Genomic DNA, 18,212 nt, shown 5'->3' on the forward strand with positions numbered 1-18,212 from the left:
GTCTGTAAAACAGAGAATGGGAACTAGCTAGTAACACTTCTATTCAGTCTCAAGATGATATTCACCCTCCAAATGGCTGTGCTTTGATGCAGTTTATTACTTCATTAATGACAGATGGCACCGATGAGAATGGACCCTGCTAACACAAGTATTCTGCTAACATTAACTCAATGTTCCCATTTGCTTTTCTTTCATGAAGCTTTCTGGCAATGTTATACGAGTGTTGTAGGGAAGTTCTTATTTTTAAAAAGGTTCCTAGTTATATTAGCTAGAGAACGGGACATGTTCATACATGGTGGGAAAGATTTGTGGTCTGAACTGTTAGCTCTGATTTTGAATGTAATATCATGTGTGCCATGGGTGCCCTGATGCATAATGAGAATGTCTAAATAAACATCACCTCCCCAAGAGAACCGTAACCTTAGTTACTTTCCACCACAATCAAAAACAATCTCAGTCTCACACACACACACGCACACTCTCAGAGTTCAGAGACCAGAGGTCCTCATAAAAAATAAGGAGAAAGAGATTTAATGAAGCCCTCACCTGGAACTGACTAAAACTGAGTGGGTGGCACAGTTGAGCTGAGTTCCATTTACATTTAGTTAATTCAGGAAATAAATTTAAATAAATTGAAATTTGGTGAATTCATAGAAAAATCCTCACACAGAATTGTTGGTATTTTATAGTTCATGAATGGAATTAATTGAATTTCAGTTCATATCCTGAACTGAGATCAGCCCTTGTTAATTGGTAGTCATTTTCTGGGTACGATAATCGCAACCATATATCCTGTAATGTAAGAGGACTGATTAAGCGAAATATGCCATGTTCCCCATGGTCTGCTTTTCTCCTGTCCAGATTTAAATTACATACCATTGAACGAAAGGTGAGAAGTTTCACTGCCCTTGGTCAAGCTGCTTCCGTCCAGAGAAAAATATCTAAATTATGCAGTAATACCCCTCCTTCTCCCTTCCCCCGCAGTAATACAGTAATGATAATAAGTAACAATCAACTATTTCTTTAAGGTTGTCATGACTGCGAGCACCAGTCTCGGATCGAGTCTGACCCATGCCAGACTGTGGCCGGCACACCCCTATAATTGGCTTTGTGTCGCTGAGGGATAAGGGGAGGATACAGGTGGTGGGGATAGCCAGCATTGTTCGCTGCTCTCTCTGCACACGCATGTGAATGGGTCTCGTTCGCCCCTGCTCTTTGCATGAGTGGCTTACGGCTATAAAAAGAAGCAGCCGGCTGGCAGGCGCATGTTTCTATGGAGAAACACGGAATGCCTTCACTCTGCCGAACCGACAGCAGGGACCGTATATGAGCATGCTTGCACATAGTTCGCAAATTGGACATTCCAAAATTGGGTGGGATTGGAGATTCTGAATTAAATAATAATAATAATAATAATAATAATAATAATAATAAGTGAGTGAAAGTGGAAATCATCATGAATATTGTTTTAATTTCTGAAACTTTTTAGTTTGGTAAAAAACCACTGTTTCTATCATTTTACTTAGGAAAGGGAGATTTAATGTAGGCCAAAAATGAATAAGGACAGAACTGTCCAAACTATTTTTCTTAAATAGTGGTAGCCGTCTTTAGAGCATCAGGGAAGTTACCAGTCTCTAGAGAGCTATTTACTATTTTCAACACATTAACAGGTAAACAATCTAAGACGTCTTTAAAAAACTGTTGGAATGGGATCTAGAGGACAGGTAGAGGATTTCATTTGTGAGACAATTTTGCCCGGCTGAACCTCATTAATCCCAGAGAAAGAGCTCATATTAGCCACACTCGGTAGTTTGAGTGTCTAATTCAATTATCGAGTTTACCCAAGTTTGCATCATTTTATATTTTAACATATCGATATAATCTTCTCTTGAAATTAAGATGGGAACTATTCACGTTTTAATGATGAAGCTTGGCTAGACCAGTTACTATCTGAGGGTGGGTTTATTAAGCAATCATAATGAACAATATTCTGAAATTATTTCCCTTGTTGGCTATAATCCTTGAAAAAAGGGCCTTGCTATACATACAGCTTTATTGTAGTTGCACAGCTATAAATCCCATACTATAGATGTAGTTTTGTTTTCCTTCAGCTATGGTCTGTTTTACAGCAATTATTTTTAAGAAGGCTGATGTCACCATTTCTCCATGGCATTTCAGGACCTGAGTATTACTTTTTAAGTTTCTTTGAAGCTACAATGCCAATAGTGGTCTTCAATTTATTGTTAAAATTGTCAACAATTTGATTAACAGAGTTTTGACACACGTCAGAGTCAGATGCAGCTGTAATCCAAAGGTCAGAGAACCAGGCTGCTGCAGAGGAGTCTAAGAATGCTACTTAATTTTGTGGTCATCTTAATTTTGTGCTTTCAGTACAAAACGTATTAAAAAACACAGTACACAGTGAGTTGGTACTGTAATATGTTCATTAAAATCAAAAGAATGTAAAAGATTCATCAACTCCACAGCCTAGGAATCTGTCCCATTGTCCACATGTAGATTAAAATCACCAACTAAAACAATCTTATCAGTGTCAGTGAGAACAATTCAGGCAGAAATTGTGTTTTGTTTTGGTGAATGGCAGACAGTTACAATGAGTACAGGACAGTTAACATTTAAATAACAAGATACTCAAACAAGGAAAAGTCTCCGACTGCAGTATGTTTACTGGTTAGAATATCTTAAAAGATACTGGCTAATCCACCTCCTTTTTTACCTATTCTTATTATCTGAAAGAAATTGTAATTCAGAGGACTCACCTCTATAAGAGAGGTCGCTCCATCTGTGCCCAACCTAATTTCTGTTAAAAAAATAAAGTTTAAATTATTATCCTCAATGAAGTCATTAATTATATGTTTTGTTTTTCAGTGACCTTACATCCAATAGTTCAACAATGCATTTGAGCTGTTTAGAAGTTAGTGGTGGTGTTAAGATGGGTGCTTCTTGGTACGTTAAAACACCAGCAACCCCCAATGAGCAATTGGGAACCTGCTTTTTGCCCTGACAAGTTGTGCAGGGAGTACAGTTGCTGTGCAGCTGAGCTGGTAGACTGCAGAGCAGAGGAGTGAACACTGGTTGCCTGGTGAGGAACACATGCTAGTCTGTACTCCCTTGCATCTCTAGAGCTGTGGTTGCTCTAGAGCAGGGATCTCAAACTCAGGTCCTGGAGGGCTGCTGTGTCTGCTGGTTTTTGATGTGTTCCGGCTCTCAAGTGCTAGTTTAAGTCACTGATTGGATAAAGAGTCTGCACACCTTGTTTCCAAGGCCTAAATTGGCTGCTGGTTGAACGGAAAGCTCAAAAACCACGGTGAGAAACTGAGACCCCTGCTCTAAAGGATGTGCAGTGAGCAGAGTTGCAATTGCCCAAATTATATACTACAAATTTGGGTGAATAGGGTCAAATTTAGAAAGAAAAAAAAGAAAAAGTTGCATGGCACAGATTGTGGGGCAGCAGATTTTCGACCATATGTGATTATCCCTGTAAGTGCAGGACTAGATACCCATCATATTACTTTCTTAGCTTTTATTGTCTCTTTTCTATCTGTTATCCTCTGTCTGTAGAAACACAAAGAGGGCAGTACTATAATACTACTACAAAAATAAAATAATATATGTCAACATACAAAACAGAAAATCATATTTTTAGCGTACTCTCATTCAGTTCATTGTTGAGCCAGTTTTGAACATTCTTTGTTCTCAAGTCCTCTCTTGAATTAATTACCCTCCTGGAATGTGAATCCAGATGCCAATCCCTCAAAAAGAGTGAAAAAGAAGGATAACCAACTGTACCTAAGGGATTCAGATGACCCAGCTAATGCTGAATCTGGCCAACAGCTTTGATTATGGGATGGATTTTCTATTCACAATGAGCCAATCAGCAATTATTGATCTGTTGGATATAAGGCAGAGAAGTAGCCAAGGGGGCTTGATGTGCATTAAATATGCAGAAATTGATTGTGAAGATCCCAAATGAAAAGGGCCAAGTCACCATTTTACCACCCATAAGTCAACTAATGTACAAGACTCCTCCATCATGTGAGCAGCCAATCGGGCAAGAAACATTTTTCGGTTCATTGCTTATTCATGAATCATTTACAGTACAATAGAAATAGAATATAATTAATTGTCCTTCACTGAGGTCTGTAGGGAGGTTCACTAATCCCTGCTCAAATAAGATCAAGGCACCCAGGACATGTTAGATACATAAATGGCTCAGTGACACCATGCTATCATCAGACACCCATGTCTGAAACATAGCACTCTTCAAATAATATTTTTCTTGTGAAATTATTGCACTGCACACATTTACACAATGTCTCTATAAAAGTAGAGAAATGTGTGATTTTTTTCTTCTCCCATAGCACATCATTTGACATGTGAAAATATTTTTTATTGCACAGAGACAGAACCTATAACAAAATGTCAAGGGTTGATTACTTGAAACTCAGTATCTTCACATTTTATGTAACTGTCTTACTTAATTATTTGCATTTGCATTTTGGCATTTAGCAGCCATTATTATCCAAGAGGGCTTATTTGTACACAAATTACTTATCAAATATGGAAATGATTGTGTTGCTTCAATATTTGAAAACTGATGGATTGCAATCACAGATGCAACTGGTTGTGAACATTTATCTGGGGATATGAATAGCTTTTTAAACCATTATGTGTGCGTATAACTCCGTATTTATGTTGATGCATTAATATTTTATTGGTGGGTGTTTGGAATCATTGTTAAATATTAAAGTCTACTTTCACCTGCAGATGGCGATATTGTGTTCTGAATACCTTTTATGTTCTCCAACTCCCCTCGGTTCACTTTGGCTGGATTAATCGGCAGTCTTCAGATTCTTATAAATATTTGTGGTCGGTTATTGACCGTTAATTTGAAGTCATCATTTGTCAATGTCTTTTATTCTGAAACCCCCCAAAGATCCGAACACATAACCATTGCATGGAAATGCCCACAGAACCAGACAAACAGTTTCCCGCCTTTCATTTGATGCAAAGGAGGGAAAGAATTGAGCCCTGATGTATTTCAAAAGGGGGGTATTTGAAATGATAAAATATAAAATAAATTATTGTGACCATTCTATTATGCAGAAAATCATCCCAAGAATAATAACTTGAATTCATTATTCTAGTACATATATATAAGTAAATTGCACATTTTTATCATTCTAAAATGTTTTTTTTTTTTGTTTATTATTATTATTATTATTTTTTAAGAAGCACACTTTGGTACTGCAAGGAAGTAAATGAAATTCAAACCTAAAATCTTCAAAATGATTTTGCACACATTTTTTCACATTTTACTGATGTTGATATGATATGTTCCTGGATGAATGTTCGAAGAAAAAATAATTCAAACATAATAATATAATACAAAATATAATAATTATATATTTTGTGACAAAAGTGAATGAGTTTTCACAATTATGTTTCTATATCGGCCTCATTTCCACGAATAATACTTCTGTACTTACATGATCATCTGCCCTTGATCTTTGCATTTTTGAAAGAAAACAGTTGATTGGTCACACCCAAAGTTTCAACCTAATCAGAAGCCATTGCAGGTTTTATCCAATCAAAGATTGGTTCTGTAAGTGACTGATAACATATGTTCTTTCCACTTTGGTTTCATGAAATCTCATTCCCCCATCCATAGTCCCAAGCTACACAATGCACTGGACTACCACTACCTTTGAATGTCTGACTCAGTTTACTGACCGAATTTGCCAATCAAAAGTTACTGTCAATCAATGTTTTTAGGGTGTATGTGACACCTGTCAAAAAAAGTTATCTAAAGGTAAAAGGTGAACTGTGCCAAATGGTTATCATTAAAGTATTGCCTTGTGACATTTTACCTTCACATTCAGAAATATTTAGGGTTTGTAGATTTCATGTTGGGGGGTCTTGGCATTTTAAATTATGCTGGCAGAGTCTTCCAGACCCCCTGTGATCTCACATCAATGGCTCCTGTCTTTCTAAAGTAGAGGACAGTCTGTGATGCCTTCAGCATCAGGCCTGTGGCTATGTCCACTTACAAAGATGCTTTGAAGTTACACCTCTGCTGCTTTGAAGCCTTTGACCTTTTAGCGTCACATCACGTTTTCATAGACCAGGAGGCTAAGGCTCTAGACACTGCCACTGGAAAAATACTTTTAAATTCTCAGCTTTTAAAATGTAAAACAAAAATACACTTCGCCTTTATTTTTAGGAGCATTCTAAATGGAACAATGTTAACCACATCAAATGGGAATATATTATATGACCTTTAACATATGACCTTTAACACCTTTAACATATATTTAACACACGTGAATTCCGCCATGATGCCATTCCATGTACTTCATTTTGGTTAAGTTTTTTCATCAATAAACCCTTCTCCCCCAAAATGGTGAAACAACAGATTTGTCAAGCCTGTAAGCACTGCTGAGGATAAGAAATAATGCAGCATTTTGCTTTTCCATATTTTTAAATGTATTATTTCCTGTCTCCTGTATACATTCCCTTTTTACACATATTTATGCTTTAGAATATATTACAAGAGGTGGAGGACAAAATGAAAAAGTGTTGTTAGAAAACCTGCTGTATATGTATGTACAATATAATTTTTATGCAGCATATTTTTTTGAAAATGTCATCTCTATATGCAAAGTGGTATGGTATATCAGTCAGTTGAATGCCACTGTTAGTACCATGATTTCAGAAGAGTGTTAAGTGAAGTGTTTTACACTGCATAGAAACAATGGATGTATTTTTCAGACAAGTTCTTATTCTGAATCTGATTATGCCCTGGAAGCTTGAGGAGTTATTCATATGCTAAGGGGTATAGGACAGTCATTGTATTTCATAAGACAACATCCCTCTCTGCCTGGGGTGTAACAGACCCACTGAGACTGTCTCTACATGCAGCAATCTCCAAGCCAACATTGGTTGTTTTGATCTCTATGGTTGATTGAATATAAAATGTGTTGCAAAGTTGTTTTGGTGGTGTTGTTGCTGTTATTTATTATTATTGCTGTTTTTTTTGTTATTTGTGATTTTTACTTATGCTAATGTGTCCTTAAAGCATGTCCAGTGAGCTCCATAATTTGGGACAAAGGCATACTTTTTCTGGATGTGACAATTTTAGATGAGTAATCAAACTTTTTACGTGGTTTAAAGTGCAGATCCTCATGTTTTATTAAAGGGTACTTTTATTCATTTTGATTTCACCATGTTGAAATTACAGCACTTTTTATACATAGTTCCCCCATTTCAGGGCACCATATTGTTTGCGACAAATGGTGTTTCTCATTAGTTAGGAGTGCTCAATTTATTCCTTAGTGCAGGTATTCAAAGCATTTAGTATCTAGTCTTGAATCTGGGTTTTGATTGGGGTGGGATAGAGTGTGCACTTCAACCACAGTGAGAATGTGCAGTTCAACCACATGTGAATTGTTTGGATACAAATCTAAAATTCTGGAGTACACAGCCACATCAAGAAAAAAAGTATTTGTCCCAATATATATATTTTCATTCCTACTGGGTATGCCCAATATGGATGGCGTACCCTGTGGGAATAACAGCCTTTAATATACACCCCCCCCCCCTCCATTTTAGGGGAACATACGTAATTTGACTGTTGGCTGTTCAGCTGTTTATTGGCCAACTCTGTATTTTGACTTATTCATTTATGCACAAGTAAGCTAACAGAAAATCTAGAGTTAACACAAGGTGTGGTATTTGCATTTGTAGTCTGCTGCTGTTGTCTTTCAACACAAAGAAGTGTTAATGCCAGTAAAAGCTGAAGAATTTGACTAAATCGATCAGAAACATACCCAAAACATTTCAAATCCTGTTTAACAAAGTGTTGAGCGTGCATTGTTACCAGCATCTATATGAGGTATGTATTAGTACTAAGTATGAGGTAGTTAGTATTCATAAATTTGAGGTTGTTCATTCGGATGCATTCACAATGATTGCAGTTGGTCGGACAAATAGGCCTACACTAAGATCTGTAGTCATGAATGAAAGAACTGGCAGGAAAAATCACAAAATGTCATCGCTAACACTGAAAGCATATTGTTTTGACTAGACTTTTTGGTCTCTGACCAAATTGTGCCTTGTTTTTGTACCTTCATAATTATTTTGTAAGCTGCTCAGTGCCCTGGATCACCTTGGTGTGAAGTGGGAAAAAAAGTGGCAGCTGTCCATCTCAGTATAAAAGCTCGCTTTATTGCCATGGCACGATATCCAATTCTTAACGCACTCCACTCGGTAAGGGCGCTGTTGTGGCAGATAACTTCTCTGTTATCCTGCTCGGCTTGAAGCGGACGCACGTGAGAGGCAGCAGATGTTTTTTTAAGAGCTTCTTTTTTGCTCGTGAGCTGCCCACAAGGAAAAGGAGGCCTCTGGAGGACTCGCTTGCGAAACAGTGCTGCTCCGCATTCAAATGAGAAACGGGGCGTCGCTTCTCCTCGCACTATTTTCAGTGTCGATTGCGCTGGTGCTGCTCAAGTCGCTCTCTCCAGCAATGAGGCAAAAGCAGGGCGCTCGTGCTCCAGCCGTCCATTAATAATGCATGCACACTCGGGAGATATCAAAGGAACCTCAAAAGCCTCACTTAACTAATTTTGCTACGGTGCTTGTCTGAAGACCTATTCTCTTGTGTTATTGATATTAATTTCATTTGTTTATTTTTGAATGAGGAGAGCAACTTATGTACCAAACAGCATGAGCATATGTTGTTCCAAGTGACAGCTGTTTTGTTCTTCATGAGGTATATATCCTTCTTGTCTCATGATATAAAATGTTGCGTTTCTATTTCACTGTACTGTGCTCCAGTTGCATCATTTATGATGCAGTGTTCAAATAGCCTAAACAAATTTAAGCGCTATTTAATAACTGCAGATCCCAGTAGTCATGTTAATTGCATAACAATTAACAAAACATGTTCAAGAATCAATCATTTATTTTCTTTATTTGATTTTATATATCACTTTAACATAACTTACACCAATGAAGATTTGCTTCTGTTTTCAGATACTGCCGGTGTCTCAAGGCACTGCAGCCTGAATTTCTCTTAAAGATACATGATCAGGAGAACCACACCTCTTATTTCCATATTAGGAATTTTCAGTTGTACTATGCTCTCACCTACACCCTGCACCATTACGCCACCTGCACCCAGACAGGAAGCAAAGAGGCTGAAGCATGTGCACTGCAATGTGCATTCCTCTGAGTCAGAGGCTGTTTCATTACAAACCATACACTGGACTACAGGGCAGCTAGTGCCCGATGAAGGGGAAGTACATCTCTGATTCACTTCAGCCAAGTGCATACACAATCAAATACAGTTGGAAAATCAGATTTCTGTATATAGTCTATATGGTCATATGTTCACACTTTGTACTCGCTCGTTATTGCAGTCAGTGTTCCAACTGACCTGATGACTATTTCTGTAACAGAGCGTTCTTGCAACTCGCACACATACACACATACACACACACGCACACACACACACACACACACACACAAATACACACACGTGATGTTATTTGCCAGCAGAGTGTGACAGAAGAATGCTGGGGTTTTTACATTCAAATTCAATTCAATTCAAATTCAATTCAGACTACCTCAAAAAGCAGGTCAGATTAGATATGGACAATTTATAATAATAATAATAATAATAATAATAATAATTATTATTATTATTATTATTATTATTATTATGATTGTTGTTGTTGTTAATATCAACAATAAATGTATGAATTATTTTGTGCTAATGTGTCAGGATTCATCACAGTCATGCAATTAACCCCAACTGGCATTCTAACTACAATAATGGACAATGAAAAAACTAACCAACTAGCTCACAACCTAACGGGTAACAATATAGCCTGTACAAATACCTATATGTTTGAAAAGCCACAAAGTAAAATGTTCAGCTTTAAATCAACTTTAAAAGAGAACATATGGTAATTTTTGGACACACTCATATGTATCCTTTTAGATAGACTTAACACTGAAGATTTTAATATGGAGAACTAGGATGTGCCTTCTGTCCTGAAGTGTATTTTCCTTTAAATGTGAAAAATATGACTGTGATAACACATTTAACGCATGGTTAGGTCACAAGCAGAACCCATTTCCTTTCATTTATGGCCCCTTACTTAATTTGCTCCCATTAGTCACAGAAATACTCCCCCCCCCCTTCCCCCCCACCCCCTCAGACCAGGTCTTCTTCCTCCAGCCGTTGCTGGAAAGACCATTTCTGTCAAAACTTTAGCCAGGCCCCTCCAAGGCATGATTTGTTATTCCTCCCCCCCATATTAACTGAAGCATGCGGTATAGATGAGAACTCAGCAGGTGGTCTGACGCCATCTCGGGAAATTGAAGAGTGCCAACGTCACCGCCCCAGCTCCCTTCAAAGACCGGCCCCCGGGAGGGGCAGAGATGCAGGGTCTCTCCAACACCTCAGAGGAAGGAGCCTCCCTGATCACCGGGGTCCCCAGTTCACTGTCTGCCCTCATGGGGGAAACGCCACTATGGGTTGCACACCATCCAAATCTATTTCCACCTACACCCAGGAGAGGGTGTGTCAGGACCTGGACACCTGCTCCACGTTCGTACCCAGCCTGAAAAGCTCTGTCTCTACTCCTGAGAGACCTTCCCCCAGACTCTGCCTGGAGACCAGCAGCGGGAAGCAGACCTTTCTCAGCGGTAGGTGGTTAATGCTTACATACATTTGCACTTTAATGCCTGCTGTGCTTTAATAATGGTGTAGATGAATGGTTTTCTGCTATTGGTACTGTATTGGTACTGTCACTCGACAGTATTTACAGTTATTGTGTCATTGTTCAGCATTTGCATAGTTAACCATATTGTAATTTTAAGAATGTTGCACATACATGGTCTTGTCCTGGTCTAAATGTTATCTCTCACTGTGGCTCATATAACACATGCAAACCCTTTAACAGTCCTAGAAGTTGTTCAGCTAGATGCTCTCCCAGTTAGCAAAATAGACAGTTTTAATGGACTTACATTGTTTCATACTGTAAGTTGCACTGGATAAGTACGAATGTGAATTTATTGTAAATTTAAAGAGATATTTCACTTTGGTATAACACAAGTAGTTTTGTGGAGCCTACCCTATTGTATTTGTATAGCGTAAATGCTGGTAACATCAGCTGTCACTGCTGACTGTTAACTGCATTGCTGTTCCTTCCGGTTGTCCAGCTCCCAATTCACTCCCATTATTTTCAGGACCTAATAGTTTTAAAGCACAAACTAACTACAGTGGATGATAGTTCAATAAAAGAGAGTACTAACATCAAAATGTCTGTGTTTTTTACAGGTTTAGGTTAGCTATACATAGAGAGATTTTGATATTGGCTACTGCTTAGAAATACAGCAAGCCTTTGTTTGATCATTTTAATGCTTGCACCCATGTGAACGTGTTATCCTGCTTAAGGATATATCACTTTTTTCAAATCTTATTTTTCTTGAAAACACATCAGATATTTAAAAAGCAGAGACATTGGCTCATTTTTCCAGCTGGTGGTGCAAGGCATTTTGCGAGCCATCGAACTGGTGAAATGATATTTTCACCCTACATTTCGATGCACCTGAGCATTTTGGTAATTTCATGACTTGCCGTGCGTCGAAGTGGGAGGGGAGCCGCTGTTGGGGGTGTGTCAGCCAATATCGCGTGGGGCAGTGCAATTTTGGCAGCTCATCAGAATTTTTGGGTCAGTGCAGTTTGTCATTTGTGGCATTTGCTGCCTGCTTGCCCAGGCCAAGTCTACAGTGTGTCCAGCGGGTTACTAATTTTGGGGAATTTCCATGCAATGCACGCGTGTGTCACAGTCAAAAATCAATCAACGGTTTTTATGCTGTCCAATTTTAATTTTATATTAATCCCAGAAGCAGGGAAAATGCAGACTTTTCTTATTTTATCATTTTAATTCCTGAATTTATTTCAATTTTTAATGGTTTATGGCTGTTCTTATACTGCATTGTGGGCCTATATTTTGTTATTTTTCTTACAGCTGTGATGAGAAGAATGGTAATAAACACAGCTTCAACAATATTTTCATTTTAATTGTCTGTAGTTAAAATGATAGCAATAGTACTGGTACAAATCATGGATAGACTGCCTACATAAATAGAGTTTGAAGATGAATGCAATATTTTGCTACAATCTCTCTTTCTAGCATAAATGTAATATGTAATAAAACAAAAATGTTGAAATAATTAGCATTTGAGTGAAACAAGTAATAATTGTCACAAATATATATATTAGTTCATACTAGCATAATTGAGCAGTCTATCGTACCTTACTGCTTTAATATTTTTTGCTTTATTGCTTTGTCCAGTATTTGTCTACATAAAATGATAATATTTGAGTGAAGAAAATAACAACTTCTTGCCATTTGCACTTAATTCCAAATTACTGATGGTCACAGTATGTCATTACCACTCGTGATCAAGAAAGGGATAACTGGTAGAACTGTAGCACTTTTTACTGAATTACTTAGAAGTAATGCAATTAAAAGCTGTGAAATTACCCAACAAAGAGCGTAGACTTTTCTGCTACAATAAATGACATGCAATTTAGGGGATCACAAACGGTTCATGTTTAAAATATTTATTTTGTCTATGTAGTCAGGTCAATAGTAAAGTGAAGAGCAAAGAAACCGTTTTCAGCCAATCTTGATTTTCTGAAGGCTTTACATTATTTGTTGGCCAGTTACTAATTGTATGTGAGGTAGAATAATGCAATAAGCCACAAGAGGCCGTGGTTTACAGTGATTTCACAACAGCTAAGGGGCGTTGTTAGGCACGAGTAATAAGTCTCGCGTGGCTTATTGCTTTTATAAAACGGTTACTACATAAACCTGGCACGGTTTCATAAAATAAACACACAGCAACAAAAAGTGCAATCATTTATTGATAACAAATAATCATTCTTCCGCCAAGCAATGTAGTTCTTCAGCGACATTTAGCAGAACGGTTGCCAAGCAACACACAGACATGAAAACAGCTAACGGACCACATTGTATGGGTGACTAATTGGCGCAGTAATACTGAAATTGTAATGCGGTCACAGGTGTGCGTTTATAGAGTACTTTACAACGGCTTTGAACGCGGGACCGGAACTATCCATTTTATAAACCATGTTTTACATCTTTTATACCTTTTCATATGTATGTTCCATTTACATTCTATATGTAGATGTGACAGCAATGCCAAATGGGGATAGGCTTGCTGTTTTGTTGCTTAGAAATGTTTATGAGTAAGCAATACAAGACAAAACTATGCTGATTTAAATGTAACTTTTACTGCTGTGAACGGGATTTGTTTAATAAAACTTCAAATACAGTCATTATTTCTTAGTTATAGCATAGTGCGTTTGAGCTATTTAATTACAGGTTTAATGGGAAATTAAAAATGGCCAGCAATAAATGTTTATGCAATGTTTTAATTCTGACAGAAGAAAATTAGAACAAATGCAAACAAATTTTTCTTATTTATGAGATTAGTTCTGACTCAATTTATGAAAAATAAAAATAAAAATCAACAGCCCAACTCTGCACCTCCAGCAAAAGAACGTTTCTGAAAAACATCTGATTAGTATGTCATTATCCTCGTCTTCTAGTATATCATTATCCTTGTTGCCCCTGGTCCCGAAAATACCAACATTCACCAGCCACGCGCAGTGCAACCATGTGCTGTACCATTGACTGTGCCCATGCGCGGTGTGACATTGATTTAGGAAAATAGAGCCCTAGTACTCTCTTTCTCGATCTATTATCCTCCATAGATAGCTTGTCCTGTAAAACTATTCATTTCGGAAAGGTCTCAAAAATGAATGGAGAGAATGACAACCAGGAGGAATGGCAATGCTACTAACAGTCAGCAGGGACAGCAGATGTTGCACGTATTCACACTATGCAGATACAATGGGGTAGGCTCTATACAATTACTTGGGTTATACTAAAATGAAATATGCTTTTAATGCTTTCTGGAACTGATGATGTTGTGTACAGGTGGTGAATGATTTGCTGGTAGATCTTTCAAATAATGATGTACCCAACTAGGTGAGATGTGTAGCACAGTCTGTAGGGTGGCCAAATTTGACCATCCCCCCACCCCATGGTACTTTCTCCGCTGTACCCCTTTCTGCTTTCATCCTGGCTGAATAAAACAAAATTTGAAAGGAAGACAGGCTGTCTGGTAAAAATGGTGACTCTCTTCACTATCTCATAAGTACATTAAAGATTGAGGACTAAACACAGTTATTGGTTTATAGCAGTATAGATATCAGGGCAGTGTAATATAATGGCTAGGGCTGAGCTCATACTGAAGAGATGATGGGTTAGATTCGTAGGTGAGCCACTGCCGCCATAATGCATTTAATTAAACTAATCCAGCTGAACAAATGTATTATATATAAAAAATGAATAAATAAGCCCATTAAAATAAGCTCTGTAAGTCAGTCTGGATAACAGAGACTACTAGATGCCTCAGATGTATTGTATATATGCATAGCTTTTTATACGTTGCTATACAGTGCCTTGTCGTGACTGTCATGGTCGAACGTTGAGCGAACCCAACAGCCCGGATGCCTGGAGCACCTTCAGCACGACCAGCAACACCAACCCGCTGTGCACCCCCCAGCCCAGCACCCGAGCCAGCACCAAGCCCAGCTGCAGTGACAGCGAATCGTCCGACAGCGAGACTCCCTCCAGCAATGAGAGGTGACAGGGTCCCCACCATCCATTCCATGGCACTACCCTGAATGCATCAACATCCAATGGACAAGGACTGTTCGTCTCTAATTGTGAAACATTGCCCTGAACACGATGACATCCAGCACAATAGAACAAATCAGCTGCAATTCAGAAACTGTTGCCTGAAGGCACACTTCAACACAATAAGACAATTCAGCTGTAAATCAGAGTCAGTTGTTCAGGACTTGTTATAATTTCCTGGAATAGGTTCTTTTTATACATTGCTTGTAAGGCTACATTTCTCTATATATAAGTGGTTTGCAAACTCGGTCTTGGTGGACCTCTGTGTGTGCAGGTTCTTGTTATTGTCAATTGATTGCTCAATTAAGGTTGTTGAACACATGTTTAATTTATTTAATTTTGTTTTGCAGTTTTGCATGTTATCATTTGCCTTGCCTTTGAATTCTTCACTATCTACCAAATGATTAGTTTAAGAGGTTGTGTCTTCACTTTCACCAATCATTGGAGCCTATTTATTCACTTCAGACTTTAATTTGTCTTTATTTTTACCTCTTTATGTAATATTTTTCTGTATAGTACAATGTGAATGGTATGCATAGCTACTTGTGATAAAAAAAATCCCTCAAAACGTGAAAAGTATTATTAAGAAAAAATTACAATTTGTTAAAATTCCGGGATTACAGTGGCTGGAAGAAAAAGCAGAATACGTAGGTGTCCCTCAGGACCAAATCTGAAAAACATTGCTCTATATGAACAAACAATAACACCAATCTTTGTAAGTCAATATTCCTAATTTACTTTTAGATGAAGGACTATGTGCATTCTGTGCTTTGCTGTGGTTGTGAAGGTTTTTAATGACTAGGCTACCTGGATAGAAATTGTCCCCAGGGAAATCATATTTTAGTTACCTTGTAGTTTGCACTCTTCAACGAGTCACCTTTGGAGCTAACTGACAGTCCTGCTTGTAAGTTATTTATTTTGTTATATGACATATGTTCCTGATTAAAACTGCTTCAAAAGAGCACAGGTTCATTCAGAGTTTTTTATTTTTATTTTTATTATTATTATTTTATATATGTAACAAAATGTGTAGACTTTCTGGATTTATTTCAGAGAATCTTTTGGGCATGCCCATCACTAACATTTTCAAGAAATATATACCAGCTATATAATTTCATTATTTTCATTTTCACTGTTTGAACTCCTTACACAAGCGATAAATAATGTATAAAATAAAGTGAGCTACATAATGTTTGGGACAAAGATGATTTTTTCCCCCTTGATTTGGATTTGTACTGCACAATTTCAAGGGCACCATGATGTTTGGGACAAATTAATGTTATGTAAATGAAAATATTCACATTTAGTACTTATATTGCATATCATTTGCATGCAATGACTGCTTTAAGTCTGAGACCCATCGACCCATAGACATCACCAGGTGCTGAGTATTTTCCCTGGTGATGCTCAGCCAGGCCAGTGCTGCAGCCATATTCAGGTTCTGCTTGTTTTCTCTCCAGCATATGAAATGCACGTTCAGATTAATTCAGTCTGAGTGACTGACTTGGCCAGTGAACAATTTTCCAGTTTTTGGTTTTGAAAACCTCCTTTGTTGCTTTAGCAGTATGTTTGTGACCATTGTCTTGCTGTAGGATGAAGCATAGGGAGTTATTTGCTTCAGTAGGTGAGATTCCTCTGTACACATCAGAATTACTTCAGCTGCTGCTATTAGCAGCTACATCCTCAATAAAGACAAAAGAGTCAGTCCCAGTGGCAGCTATATATGCCCATAACACCCTCACCATGTTTCACAGATGATGGGGGGTGCTTCGATTCTTGGGCAGTTCCTTTACACTTTACTCTTGGCATACTCTGACACAAGTGAAATTTGGTCACATCTGTCCACAAGACCTCTTATGAAGAACTCTGCAGGCTCTTTTAGGTGTAACCTTTTCTTAACTGTAACCACCTTGATTTTGAGGCGTTTGCATACCTAGGCGTTTGCATCTTGCAGTGTAGCCTCTGTGTGCACTGTATCTGTATCATTATCCATCCTGAGGGAGATGGACCATAAGACAGTTGTATATTGATTCATGATGGCACGTTTAGTTAAGAGACAAGCTATGTGTTAGGCAGAACAAATAATAACTATTAGAAGCATTATTCAGCGATTATTAAGCATCATTTAGGGGTAGTATCTACTTCAGTAAAACCACTTCTGTCACAATCCATGGTTCTGTGTCCCTCTGTCACCCACTAGAGGCCAGGCAGAGGGTAACAAGCAACAGAGGGTGCACAGGTGCAGGCCAAGAGATAAGGACCCCGACAAGCACCGGGGCCGCGAAGAGGAACACAGGTGTCAGAGGTACCATATCTAGAGAGAATTCTCCTTTTTCATGAAAACCAATTTCCTGAGTTTCCTGAAAGGCTATGTAGGTGATTTCTGGTGCATGCCGTTTCTCTGTTATCTTCTTCGCAATAATGTTGGCCACACAAATATATACAAGTGGTACCATATGAAGAATTATTTTTCTTGAAAGCGGAGGCTGAACCAAGGTGTGATCATGGAGGTTTACCCATGGTGACAATTTTTTTTCTGAAGGTGCTTGAACAATTATGCAATGAAAATGAATGAAAATGAAAATAAATACAACGTGTGAAACTGTTGATATATTATGCCCATGTGACCACTATATCTTTGTTGAGTAAACGAGGAGTTACAGTATTTAATGCTACTCCTGTCACCTACTCAGAGTGCTGAACATTAATAAGACCATTAACTGTCATAACTGTGATTCACAAATCATAATTTTTAATATGCTCTCTCGTGCGAGACATCCTGTGTTTTTTGCAGTTTTTTACAAGCTGATTCTTTGTTGCTATTCATTTGAAATGAAAGAATGTCACAGTATAAACATGTTCAGGAGAAACTCCCTGTTTATTAAGGCTGTGTCACTGTGACTGTGGTTCATTATTATTATTATTTTGTATACATGGTGACAACTGATTTGTGTGCTTAAATATGATAAAAAACCCATCTCCTCACTAGTCACACACATGATTTCCTCATAGTGCCACAGACTGCAAGCTCTTCATTGAAAATTCCAGGTATTGTGCCATTTCTTCTGCTATTGAACTGCGCGCAAAAGAGCCTGTCTTCTACAGAGGGCCACCAGCCGGTGCTGTTCACCCCATTCAGCAGTGTCCTACTCCGGCAATAAGGAGAGATAGTGGCTTGTGCCCAGAACCCCTCGCTGCTGCAAATCTGGGAGATATGGTTAAACAGACACTGTTGGGTACACAGAAGAAATCACGCCTTTCTATTTGGAAAATACACAAATGGAGTCACTGACTGCAGCTTCTGTGATGGTCAGTACTATTATGTATTAACTGTAAATGATTGATTAATAAAATAAATGAATAAACTGAATAAAAATAATTTTAGAA

The 18,212-nt window shown here is 38.0% G+C and overlaps 1 protein-coding gene across 1 annotated transcript; it reads left to right on the plus strand.

The window, feature by feature from the left end:
* The first annotated feature begins 10,455 nt into the window (after positions 1–10,455).
* Positions 10,456–18,185, plus strand: LOC118224183. Its single transcript, XM_035411444.1, has 4 exons — positions 10,456–10,731; positions 14,585–14,771; positions 17,026–17,130; positions 17,874–18,185. Exons 1-4 carry the CDS (start codon positions 10,557–10,559, stop codon positions 18,115–18,117), a joined length of 711 nt encoding a protein of 236 aa, XP_035267335.1. The 5' UTR covers positions 10,456–10,556; the 3' UTR covers positions 18,118–18,185.
* Positions 18,186–18,212: the final 27 nt, after the last annotated feature.

The sequence above is a fragment of the Anguilla anguilla genome, chromosome 3 (genome assembly GCF_013347855.1).
Source record: "Anguilla anguilla isolate fAngAng1 chromosome 3, fAngAng1.pri, whole genome shotgun sequence".
NCBI lineage: Eukaryota > Metazoa > Chordata > Actinopteri > Anguilliformes > Anguillidae > Anguilla > Anguilla anguilla.